We start from the raw sequence: 12,073 nt of genomic DNA on the forward strand, positions 1-12,073 counted from the left end.
TTACTTTTTTTTTTTTTTCCCCAGCATTGAAAGGTTATAGCATACCATTTGTTTTATGTCTCTAAAATAATTTCACTAAAAGGATTGTGACTGTCTAAATAGCTTTTGATTTCCTAATCAGTATAAAGGTCATATGAAACATAAAGGATAAATCTATAAATAACAACACTAATAAATATATATCTTAAAAAAAAAAAAAAAAATGTCTACACACAAAGATTTAAAAGATTAGCTCCCTTTGACGACCGGGGGGAAATGTGAGGGTATATAAAAGTGACAAGGCAGCGAGGAATTAGTTGTAAAATACATGAGCCGCGCCCGTCCACAGCTTTGGAAGGTGTGGATGCATCCAGGAGAAATGGCATCATCCTCCAAGCACAAACCGTTTTCCGTTCTGATGACATTTTCTCACTGATGCCTGAGTGAATAATTCCAGGTCATGAATAAAATATAGCTCTGTCTAATCATCATCTCTTGCTCTTTCATCGTGATCAAGAAAAGAGGTTGCGCAAGATTCACTCCAGATGGTTGCTTGGGTGGGGAGATGACAAAAGTGGCAAAAATGTTTTACATCTTATTTATTTGTGTATTGAACCATCATCAGTATCAAAAGTTGCTTCTTTTTTTTCCCTCTTGACTGCTCACTGCAGCAAATCATCCTCCTTTGTCTGACCCTATTTGGCATGTGTGTGTATCATTTAGCCATTTTATGTCATTTAATACTTTTAAAGTCTTTAAAGATTCAAAGTTTACCTTAAATTAAGGCAGCACTGTACTTCTACTGAAATAACTATAAATCCCTGCATAAAACTATTGGAAAATATTTTAAAATCTTTGATTGTCATTGTGATTTGATATTGTTTGTTACATGATTTCTCTTCAAACTTATTCAAACGCAAGCATAAATTATTCATTTAACTAAAATCTAAACCATTCTGTTTCCTGATAACATCTAATTACTTGTGAGTCATTATATATCAGGAATGTTGTAGCAGCTTGGAAATACGATGCATATTTTATCCAGAATAGGCCTACTGTTGGTTGATAAGATATTTTCCAAAGATTAAACAGACCTATGAGCATTCCCCCAGAGAAGAACCAACAAGTTATATGTATATTTGTATGTATATTTGTAAGCATGGTGTGCACATGAGGCTTAAAAAGCCGGGTCTAACGCCCCATGTAACCCTGAACGCAGGGTAAACAGTATAGATTAGGAATGAATGAATGAATGAATGAATGAATGAGTGAATGAATGAATGACCATTGTCAGTCCGTTATTTCCTGGCTTTGCACAGAAGCGGATAGATGGATTCAAATGCTTTGTAGACATCTGCTTCCATTTTGGCCCCTGGAATTGAATAAAACAGTTCAGAACCTCAGTTAAACATTATTATTATTATTTACAAATCAAAAGACATACAACAGATTTGAGAGACAAAAACAAAAAAAACAGATGTATCCGTGTGTTCAAGTCGGTTAGAATATGTGGATGGACTAAGATTACCCGTAATGTTAACCTTTCCTGTGGTAAAAACCGTCAGGGTCAAGCCAGGCATTAATCTAATGAAGGCTCCGTTGAAAAGTTCTGGGTCGTATCTGTCGAGGGAAAACAAAACCATTAAAAAAAAATAAAAGAAATATCAGTAGCGATGCAAAAATGTCAGCCAGCTCTGCTGTAGAATGTAGGGCATTAATCCGCTGACCTGCATTTGACAAATTCAATGCTACTCAGTTTCTCCAAATTTATGGGAAAGGTCTTGAAGCTGCCCACCACATTCTGTATCTTAAAGTCCAGGAAGCGAACGGGGAAGCCCAGCTTCTGGAGAATACGGGCAAACCTCCTCGCCGCCTTCCGTGACAGTTCCACACTTAAAAGATGACAATATCAGATTCAAGCAGTGCCCGGAGGGGCCACGTATAAATAAAACAAGTGCAATCAATCCGGCTGACTTACCTCTTGGCCCCTGTGCACACAATATTCCCCGTGTTGTAAATCAAGACTGTGGTTTGAGGCTTGCGGATCCTCATGATGAGTGAATTGTGTTTCTGAAACATTAGCGACAAGCATGTTTGCTCATTCCAGATCCAATCCGTCTGCTTTTACTTTTGCATTTGTTGCGTTTGTGCGTTCCATGCCTGCACGCGCGCATACATCGTTAAGCCATTTGCATGTTTTTACCTTTGGGTTGTACTCTACATTCAATGCTTTGGAAGCAATAAACCACAGGTCTAATGGGCAACCAAGTGTTGCTGTGGAGACTACATTCCTGCACAAAATACACAAAACCCAGCATTTTAATTTAGGTTTAGATTGTATTTGAGGTTATAATAACATGATGCAACAAACAAGTGATTACAAGATTTCTTGCTTTTCTTTATTGCACCCCACACCGACTTACTGTATTGTTATCTTAGGAATAACATCTGGCGGTGTTGTCTCATGGACTGTGTGTTTCACCTGGGGTCTCTTGATAGGCTTCTCTTGCTCAGTACTTGCCTTTCTCTTCCCGCCACTCATGTCTACACCTTTCCTGCCTCTAAGGAACTGAACAGTTTTAGAGGGAGGGAAAAAAAATTGGTTGTCCATCCAATGCTTGTTTTGTACTGTAATGAAGTGCGGTAATATAAAATATCTGTCTCTATGCATGCATGCGTCTGGGCCTGTTTTTCTGTTGTAAATGACAAATTGCTGTTGTTGGGAAAATGAAATGAATATTTTATAAACTTGAACAAAGCTATAGCAGCAGAACAAAACATGTAACAACTTAGAACATTAAATCTAGTGGCATGTTTGTTTGGTTTTTTTTTTGGTTTAACATTATCAATCACTAACATCAGTAATCATTTACAGCTTTTAAAACCAAATCATTTTACCAGTAGTTTGTTTTGATGGACTGACAGCAAGGTTAGATAAATGACACTGATTAACAGTATCACAATTAGATTTTCAGTTAACCCCTCTATCGCAGAAAAAAAAAAACATATTATTTGATGTAAAATTCTTACCAAATCAGCTTTGCAGGATTCCGTCAATATTTAGCAAATAATCTGTGTATAGCATGTAACATTACACTTAGTTCCGATCGAGCAATTTGATTGGACGAGAGTCTCATAAATGTGTTTTTCATCTTGCTTCACAGGTGTATTCCTTTATGAATTCCATAGCAACAGGGAAATCTAAGTTACGGAAGTATATGTATTTGAGCTTTTGGAAAAGGTCGATCGCGGCTCAGCAGCGACGTCACAGAAGGTGCGTTTCCCCTATATGACATCACAGAACCCCCTTAACAGTGCAGGGGTTCCCATCCATGAAGTGTCCATGTGCAAACCACACAACATGCATAGATGTCCTTCCTGTTTGGCAAAAACTGACTACAAATTTGTTGTGATATCACAGTTAGTATCCTTGCCCAATGTATGATAGCATCCCTTCTCACGGGGTTTTCGGGGTTAGATCATGCTTCTCTGTCTCTGCTCTAAGACTGCTCTCGATCTCATCTAGTCTTGGATCATCTCCAACTCTTGGGGTGGGGGAAGAACTGACTAATGTGTGCTGCTGCCAACCCTTCAGTCAGCAATAAAGGGATCCATAATTACCCGGTCCAAGGTCATGAAGCTGGAATATCAGATTCGTGCGATGAAAGGCAATGGGAACTTCATATATGATGTGGGGAACAGCTCAGGTGAACATGTAACACCATGAATATAAATTCAGCTTCCAGTTTTCTTTGTGTTATATAAACATTTGGGTGGTGTCTCTTCTCCTCGGTGGCAATTGTAACATTGTGAGAAACCGCCAGGGCGGCTCCCCATTTGAGACAAAACCGAAACTTCAGCTGACCTCAACCGAGAACGAACCGTCACGGTGGCTTTTTGGTTCAACCTGGTTTGTTTGCTCACTTTTACCAACATCAGCGGTGCAATTCTCAAACTGAATCCTTCCTCTGTTCCCGGTAACCTAAGACACATTTTTTGTCAACAGCTCCATGAGAGACTTAGGAAGGTAAAAGTCCATCCGCCGTGCCAAATACGCAGGAATGCGTTCCCACGAGCCACACAGAGCAACCGTCCGCGAGCTTTCCCATGAGAGCGAAAGGGAATAACCTGTCCGAGAAACACCTTGCGCGCTGCCTCGATGAGATAGTTCTGGTCGCCCGTCGCTATTCGAGGATTGCGATCCTTTACACGATTGGATATGATATGACGTCGGATGTCTTGACACGTTTGGCACGTCATCTGCGCTCTTACTAATCTGGTGCATGTAAAAGAGGACGCTCGACATTGTGCACGGCGTCCCTTGCTCCTTAAGGACTGGGGACATTGGGATTGTAATGAGCCAGATTTTGATTGTTGACCTGAGCGAGGTCGGGCAAAATTTGTCATCCAGCTGAGAAACATATACGTGGGTGCGATTTAGCTCCTGTTTTGAGGGAGTAGAAAACCAGGGGTTTGTTAAAGGGGTTGCCGGTGGCAACTGTGATACCTAAAAACCAGAAAAATGTAAAGCCATGCAAGATCTAGAGACAATAGATGTGTTTATATGAACAATAACATACATTTGATTTTTTTTTTTTGTCTCACAACAACTCACTTCAAGATTCAAATTGTTTTATTTATTAACAAAAATCTGTTATCAAAGATAAATGATGGATTCATTTATTTTTGATGACAGATTTTTGTTAATAAAGATATGCTATGAGACCTCGAGGAAGCGAAAGTTTTGACAGGACGTTAATCCTGAGGTACAAACCAGAGCTTCTCGGCAAAATCTAACCCATCAGTTGCGTCAGAACTTTGGTTTCACATTGTTTCCCATCATCTGGTAAGCGAATAAGAAAAAAAAAAAAGTTTTTTTTTTTTTTCTATTTGCAAAACTTGTTCTGCCATGGTTAAAGAGGAGTTTGAATCACTGTGTGATAATGTTACACTGCTGCAGCTTTCTCACTGGAAGCAGATTAATAGACTTAATAGTGAGAAAATAAAGGCATTGTACCTTTTTTTTTAAACGTTAAAGATACAGAACTAGCTCAACACAAAAAAAAGAAAAATAGAGTCATATTAGTGTATGTCCATATTGACTTAAGTAAATATAGCAGAGAGAAAGACGTTATACACCTCAACATCTGCAATACACAGTCATTTAAATTTCATTGTGCACTTCGTACAGTTAGCAAATATTGTGGTCTCACAAATTCTTATAAACCAATAAGTAAATAAATAACTCGGTATATATAGCACTGAATTGAGAAAGTATTCACTTAAAAAGAGTTTTATAATGTACCATACAATAAAAGTTTTGTTTCCACAGATATCAGGTCAATTAGTTAATTGTATAAACAGAAACATTTTCTAAACTATTTTTGGGAATTTTTCATTATTTGTATATCTACATATATATTGGCTTGTGTGTATGTTTTTTTTAGTTTTTCCAAATCTTGTTGTTTCCTAAATTCTATTTGTCCGTGTTCTTTGCATATGGGATATGGGTGGAATTCAGTGTTTTGGTAGTCACTCTATTCTTTAGTTCACTACTTTTAGCTTGTAAAGGAAGGGGTGAATGTTCATTTAAAATCATTTTAATTGTTATAAATGTTCATTGATAGTTTCTTGAACACGTGTTTGTATCTTTTAAACTGTCTAAGGACAATTTCATTATACCACAATGTCATTTTGTGATAGAAACATTTTGTTTGTATCATCTGAACATTGTAACTTTTTGTTAAAATTAATGTTTATATACTTAGAAAGCCAACCCCACTAAAATTCAAGTCAGTGGTTTGATTCTGTAATACAACCTTTGAACTACAGGGGGAAGCAACGTATCAGTAGTGAAGAAAATACACAAACTGATGGCTCAGATCAGTGAGTGTAAATTTATCAGTTGATTTTGATAAATGTGCTCCAATGCATCCTCTAAGATGTTTTGCCACTCTGATTACAATCATGATTAACATGATGAAAGGGTGTTCTTGATGATCTATGATTTTATTAAATTATGAAAAATAAACTACTTGAGCTAAAATAGTATATCTAGAGCGCAAAAAATTTAACGTATTCGACATTTGTAATGGTTACACAGCTATATACAGAGTTAGTAGCTTGCATATCCAGAAAAATAAAATCTGTGATACTATTTTTTTTTCTTTGTATGTTCAGAGATACAGGGTGCTTTTTTTTTATTATTTTTGATCTGCTATTTAATATTTATTATATTATATTATATTATATTATATTATATTATATTATATTATATTATCAATTAATTAATTAATTAGTTATATTTATTTATCTAATTATTTAGTTTGTTATTTATTTTGTGCTGAGTTTCAGTCTTACTCTTCAAGACTGAAGGTCTATGTTACACAATTTTTGTCTCACAGTTGTGTCTATCAGCAGTGTAGGTCAATTATCGTTCTAAGGCGTAGAAAATGTTTATCAATGAAAATCTCGGTAACTTTCCAGTTAAAGCTTATTGCATATGTTGACCTCATGACATTTCAGCCTAGGAGTTACCAATAAATGCTAAGCCTACAGCTAAAAGGATCAGCCATCAATTTTGCTGGTTCTCGATTATGGTCTCATAGCACATCTGCAAAAAAAAAAAAAAAAAAAAAGTCTGCCGTGGAAGGTGTTAATTCCCAAAACTCAGCCTAAAACCAGTCTGAATAGGTCCTTCATGAAAACGTAAACATTGAGGGGTTTTGATGTTGGAGGACCACTTACTGTACACCTGACTAATGTCTGACTGCTACACAAACAGAAGTATGATTTTAGTACCTGAGGAATGTTCTGAGTTGAGTGGAATCTGTTTTGGTTTTTAACCTGAGCTACACCTCAGACAGAGAGGAAATGGAAAGGCTTTCAAAAAAGGATGTGAGGCCCCTTGGTACGTAGCAGAGGAAGGTTCCAGTGGGGGAAAAGAATGCTATTCAAATCAATCAAAGGGCTGTTTGGTACATTATGTTCACACAAAGTTGCACTTCTGCTTTCACGCCCTGCTTTTTTTTTTTTGTTTTTTTTTTAACCAGTGACCACAGAAATAAGGCTGCTTCTTTACACTGTGTACCTCAGCATTCTTCCTTGAGAAAAGCAGCCGCCTAGCGCTGATGAAGGTCTTTGACAAATGAGATGGTCGGGCGAACCGTGCAAACGTCTGCCATGCATCCTGCAACAAGGTGTAAGGTGTATTGGAGAAATGACCGTTAGTTTTCGGGTATGTGTTGGTACTATCAATCACCGCCTGTGGAATTATTCAAACAGTTAAACATAAAATGCAGATCCAATAAAAAAGGCCTCATCCAAAACAAAAATTCAGCCATAGAGCCTCAATATGTAAAATGTCCATTTTGTCATGAACATATAAAAGCAAATTTGAAACATCCCATCAAACTTTTTTTTTTCTCTATATAATATAATTTCAAATTTGGAAATGTCGAGTGGGATATCATGTTCCCTTCTGCTGCAGAAAGGGAAAAACAATACATAGTACATTAAAAAATCAAATCTCTTGAATTATAAATGTTTTTTGGGGGGCTGAGGGGGAGGTTGTAAGTTACTATGTGGAGTCTTACAAAAAGCAACCCATTTTTCTTTTTTCTTTTTTTTCTTCTTTTTGAATACTAAGACACATTTTCAAGCTCTCGATTCAAATAGGGATGCCTTCTTGCAATTCAGCGAGGAATTAGACCTCCTCGGCTAAGGCAGCATAAGCCTTCCTGTGACGGGATGGGCGAGCAGACAACGCCAGGCAATGGCGGAGAGATTCCCGTATAATGTTTTATTACCAGAAACCCAGGTGAAACTGTCACCGTATCCCAAAAACTTGGGATACGGTGGGTAACTTGCTCAGTCACCGGTATGAACAAAGAACAGGGTAAACGCTCCGGACAAAAACAAATCCTCAAAAATGACTTGCTCAGACTATAACGAAAGCGGCAAAGAAATAGTAGCAGGGGACAGACATGCCGGGAATATTCAAAACAAAGTTTTCTCCTCGACATAAAACTAGACGGGCCTACATACAGGAGGCGGTCAGCATCATCACCACATGAAAAACGGGAGACGTAATCGACAAAGGGCATTATGAAGTATTAAATGGACATTTCAATAATACTTAAACACCACCTGGCCGGCAAGGATATTAAAATGTAACTAATTTCAAACAATGTATCAAGAGAATGAACTGGGCAACACGCTGGACCGGCTGGATTCAGGCCGGGATGCAACAAATGCTCCCTTTTTCCTCGACGATTCCTTATTTGCCACCAAAGGCAGCCGTCAACAGCAAGGAAGATTACAAAAAGTTAAGCATCTCCACCCCGTCCGCCCAGTTCTGCCGTCAGCATCGAAACAAACTGCATGCCTGCGCGCGCCGGCCGCCCTGCGGCCGCAAAGGTGCAGAACATGCGCAGTTTGTCCATAAATAACCGTCACACTTCCTCTCCCACTGGCGATCAGATAAGTAAAACAACTCCAAACCACAATTGCATTATGAATCATTTAAAAAAAAAAGAAAAAAAAAAGTAAATTCCCCTGTCTACTTTTCCAAAAAAAAAATCTAATTCAGGAAATGGTTTTCATTATTTATTTTATATTTTTTTTAGCTGTTATAGCATTTTTTTTTCCCTATTTATGATGCATAACGCAACAGAAATATCTGTTCAGGATTGAGAAGCATGAACAAATATACGATGGGACACTAAACTTGTTATACATCCAAGTTTGCTTCCTAAAGAAAGGCAAAATTGCTGTAAAACGCAGGAACAGGTAACAAGATGCAACCTGATACCCCCTGAAAGTCTCATCCGTCTCCATGTTTGGTGCTTTATATTCAGCACACACTTTTACACAACTGATTTTATCAGCAATTTGTTAATTAGTCGTATTGCTGACCAGATAGATATTTTGATAATGCAAGATTTCAAGTGTTGTTTTTATTTTGTCGACTTTACCACCAGGCTTACCGATGAATCCACCGATCATAACTGCCTTTTTTCTTGAGACAGCCGGGCGTTTGAGGAGTTCGATGAAAAACAGATGTAATTTCGGTCCGCTTGCCATCGGCGATCAATTGTGAAATAAACAAATGGTAAAAATAGATGATCGTGAAAATCGTCACTCACACAAAAATGATATCCTGCGTGAGTAGACTTTGAGTCAGTAATTACATGTGCAAAGAAATACAGGCGGTCAACAGATGGTTCTGGGGGCTTCCTCAGAATGAAACAGAAACAATACAATGAAAAGGAACTTTGCTGAAAGAAAGCTCGTCTTCTATCAGCACGTTTCAACCTCCAAAGTTAATTAAAAATAATTAAAGAATTAATTAATTAAAATTAATTAAAAATACAAAATACTGGCTAATAATACTATTCGTTTTGATACCCAATATCTGAATGTTGTGAATCATATGTAGGTATCAACAAATGTCAAACGGATCACGTGTCAAGCAAATATAGATATTTTATCCTCACTTTTGTTATTTGAATATCCAAAATAACGATTGAGCATTTAAGTGACAGCACTGATCATGGATTATCATCAATGCTGAAGATGCTGAGTTACAGAAAAACCCTTTCCCACATAAAAATGAGCTGCCAGTTTTCAACGTACAAAAAACTCTCTTGCTATTATCATAATTATTATTATTATTACTTTATACTTGAGAATTCCTCCATGTGGTCCCTGAGCTAAAATGAGTTTGACACCCCAGATCTAGAGGATCTAGAAGGATCTTGTGATACCACAGACTTCAGGGGTGTAAGTCATTTCAAAATTTTTAGTCCTTGTAATAATCAACAACTATCTTGTCACTGCCAAAAATAACTGTCCAAAATAACTTAACTATGAATTTTACTATCTCGGTTAGGGATGTTTACCATTTTAAGCCCACCCACCCACACGTACACAATAACGCAGTCATAACTAGTGATATTTTTCCTGTTGAAAATATTTTACATTTGCAACATATTTACAGGCAAGCACATGATAGCGGGGTTGAGCGTACGGTGACATCACCGGCCGTAAAAGTCCCACCAACTAATGAATGATGGACAAGTTTGACAAGACCACTTGAGTCAGGGTGTCGTGTCAGTATTTGGTAACTCTTTAAAGTCCTGGCGCCATTTCTAGAAAAAAGAAATGGCTCATCACGCCGTGTTCAATTCAACCCTTTGTATTCCCAGACAGACAGGCATCCAGGGTATTTTTCTGGGCCAGATAAAACGGGTGAAAGCAGCAACGTCCATGTTACTGAACTCAAGCGCGTGTTGGACGTGTTGTGTTTGTGAGTAAAGGAAAAAAAAAAAAAAACAACAAAAATAATTAGGCGTAATAATAATAAATAATAATGCCAATAAATATTATGTAATAATATTGTTTCTTGTATGTTTGTATGTTTGTATTGTATGTTTCTTCCCTCAGCCGCAGGGAATCTTCAAATTTTTGTACTTCAGACCTTAGAACACTTGATAGCCTTAACCTTGACAATTTATATTTTATTGTATGTCTTATTCTCCCTCCTTCCTACTATTATCTATTATTGTTATGTTTTTGCTTGAAACTCTGGCACAACAATTTCCTTCGGGATAAATAAAGTTGTTCTCATCTCATCTTATCTCATAATAACGTAACGCAATAATACCAATAAATCATTTTCTTTTTATTATTCATATTATTTGAGCATGACATTCAAACAGAACTAAAAGACTCACCGGTCTTCTGTTGAAACATGTATTGATAATTCAAAAAACTGAAAGAAAATTTAAGAATATTTCATGAAAAATCCCTGGAAAAGACAGATCCCCAGATGTGAGTAGGGATCTATTTCGAAACTCCCGCAGACGTCAATTGTCCTCATGAACTCTGAGAGAAAATTCTTAATTGATCACAAGTAATTCAAGTCGTCAATATGGAGTCATGAATCCCATGAAGCGGCACTCATATGATAACTTGTGAGAGTCGTTTACCTGTCGCAGAAGATAAAAACCCTCATTTACATTCTTTATAGACTTTGGAACTGACCTGAAGATTATCTCTTTGATGCTGTTGCAAGGTAGTCGGTGAAATAACTGAAAAATAAAGATAAGAAATGACGTCATGTCAAATAACCTGGTTTTATCTTCTATCCATTCTAAGCATGAATTGCCTCCTGACCAGTATTCGAAAACAAACCGTGTGGAACATCTCGGTTCCCGCGGCTGAATTTTTCCCGTATCATTGCCAGTAAATTCTTTCTGTTGTTATCGTCTCCTGATGTCGTAACTGGACACGTTAAAGATCCTCTTTCCGAAATCACTTGTTCCATATGAGAAAGCTGAAAAACACTTTGGTTCATCATGATTTAATTCTTTTCGGTCACATCAACCAAACACGTGAAAACATCTCCCATTGTGTTATTTTCCAAACCTCTAAGACACATTATTACGGAATCAGTTTGCGTATTTGTTTGGTTATTTATAACTTTCCACAAATTCAAAACTGATGTCTACAGCTGTGGTGTGTACATGTTAGCAATGGCCACACACACACACACACACACAGACACACACCATATCCCCTGACCGTTTGCTAAAGAATGAAAATAGCCAAGAGGAAGTTAACCTTTAATTACAGCACAAACTGTTCAGTTGAGTAAGCTGGCGAAAAAAGAACGTACATACACAAACACGTACAGTCACGTGCACACACACACACACACACACACGCACACATTTTTTTGACATCGGCACATGAGTAGCTAACAGTAAAAAGATGAAGAGAAACCAATTACTTTACAAATTCCTATGAGACGCTTTGCAGAACACGATGTATTTTAGATGACGTGAGTTAATAAGCAATTGATGGAAAATAGGAAAATACTGTTATTGACATTTTCTTTCCATTGCTAACTTTTCACAAGCTTTTGGGAACATCAGTTCAGTCAGATTTCAACGGACTCAGATCATATGATGTTGTGTCAGATGTAGAATTAGCCCATTCAGTGTTTCCATTATGGAAAGAACAGTACGTGTGGCTGGTTTTCTACAAGATCAAGCAGGATCTAACATTTTAGTTGCATCGCACTATTCCA

General features: G+C 37.3%; 1 protein-coding gene across 1 annotated transcript; it reads right to left on the bottom strand.

The window, feature by feature from the left end:
* Positions 1–852: 852 nt before the first annotated feature.
* LOC147235275 (uncharacterized) lies at positions 853–2,521 on the bottom strand. The gene is made up of 6 exons (XM_086177942.1): positions 2,403–2,521; positions 2,183–2,273; positions 1,958–2,049; positions 1,707–1,871; positions 1,508–1,599; positions 853–1,351 (listed from the first exon to the last, which is right to left on the bottom strand). Exons 1-6 carry the CDS (start codon positions 2,519–2,521, stop codon positions 1,278–1,280), a joined length of 633 nt encoding a protein of 210 aa, XP_086034068.1. The 3' UTR covers positions 853–1,277.
* Between the last annotated feature and the right edge of the window lie 9,552 nt (positions 2,522–12,073).

The sequence above is a fragment of the Fistularia commersonii genome, chromosome 3 (assembly GCF_037954325.1).
Source record: "Fistularia commersonii isolate RoL2024-O1a breed Wild chromosome 3, RoL_Fcom_v1.0, whole genome shotgun sequence".
NCBI classification, from domain to species: Eukaryota; Metazoa; Chordata; class Actinopteri; order Syngnathiformes; family Fistulariidae; genus Fistularia; species Fistularia commersonii.

Bases quoted from the DNA above. Each gene is read 5' to 3' on its own strand.
- LOC147235275 (XM_086177942.1), bottom strand. From the start codon at position 2,521: ATGAGTGGCGGGAAGAGAAAGGCAAGTACTGAGCAAGAGAAGCCTATC. The intron at 1,600-1,706 runs GTCAGCGGATTA...TTCCCTCGACAG, and splicing joins ATTGAATTTGTCAAATGCAG to ATACGACCCAGAACTTTTCA. The intron at 1,352-1,507 runs GTAATCTTAGTC...ATTCAATTCCAG, and splicing joins AGGAAAGGTTAACATTACGG to GGGCCAAAATGGAAGCAGAT.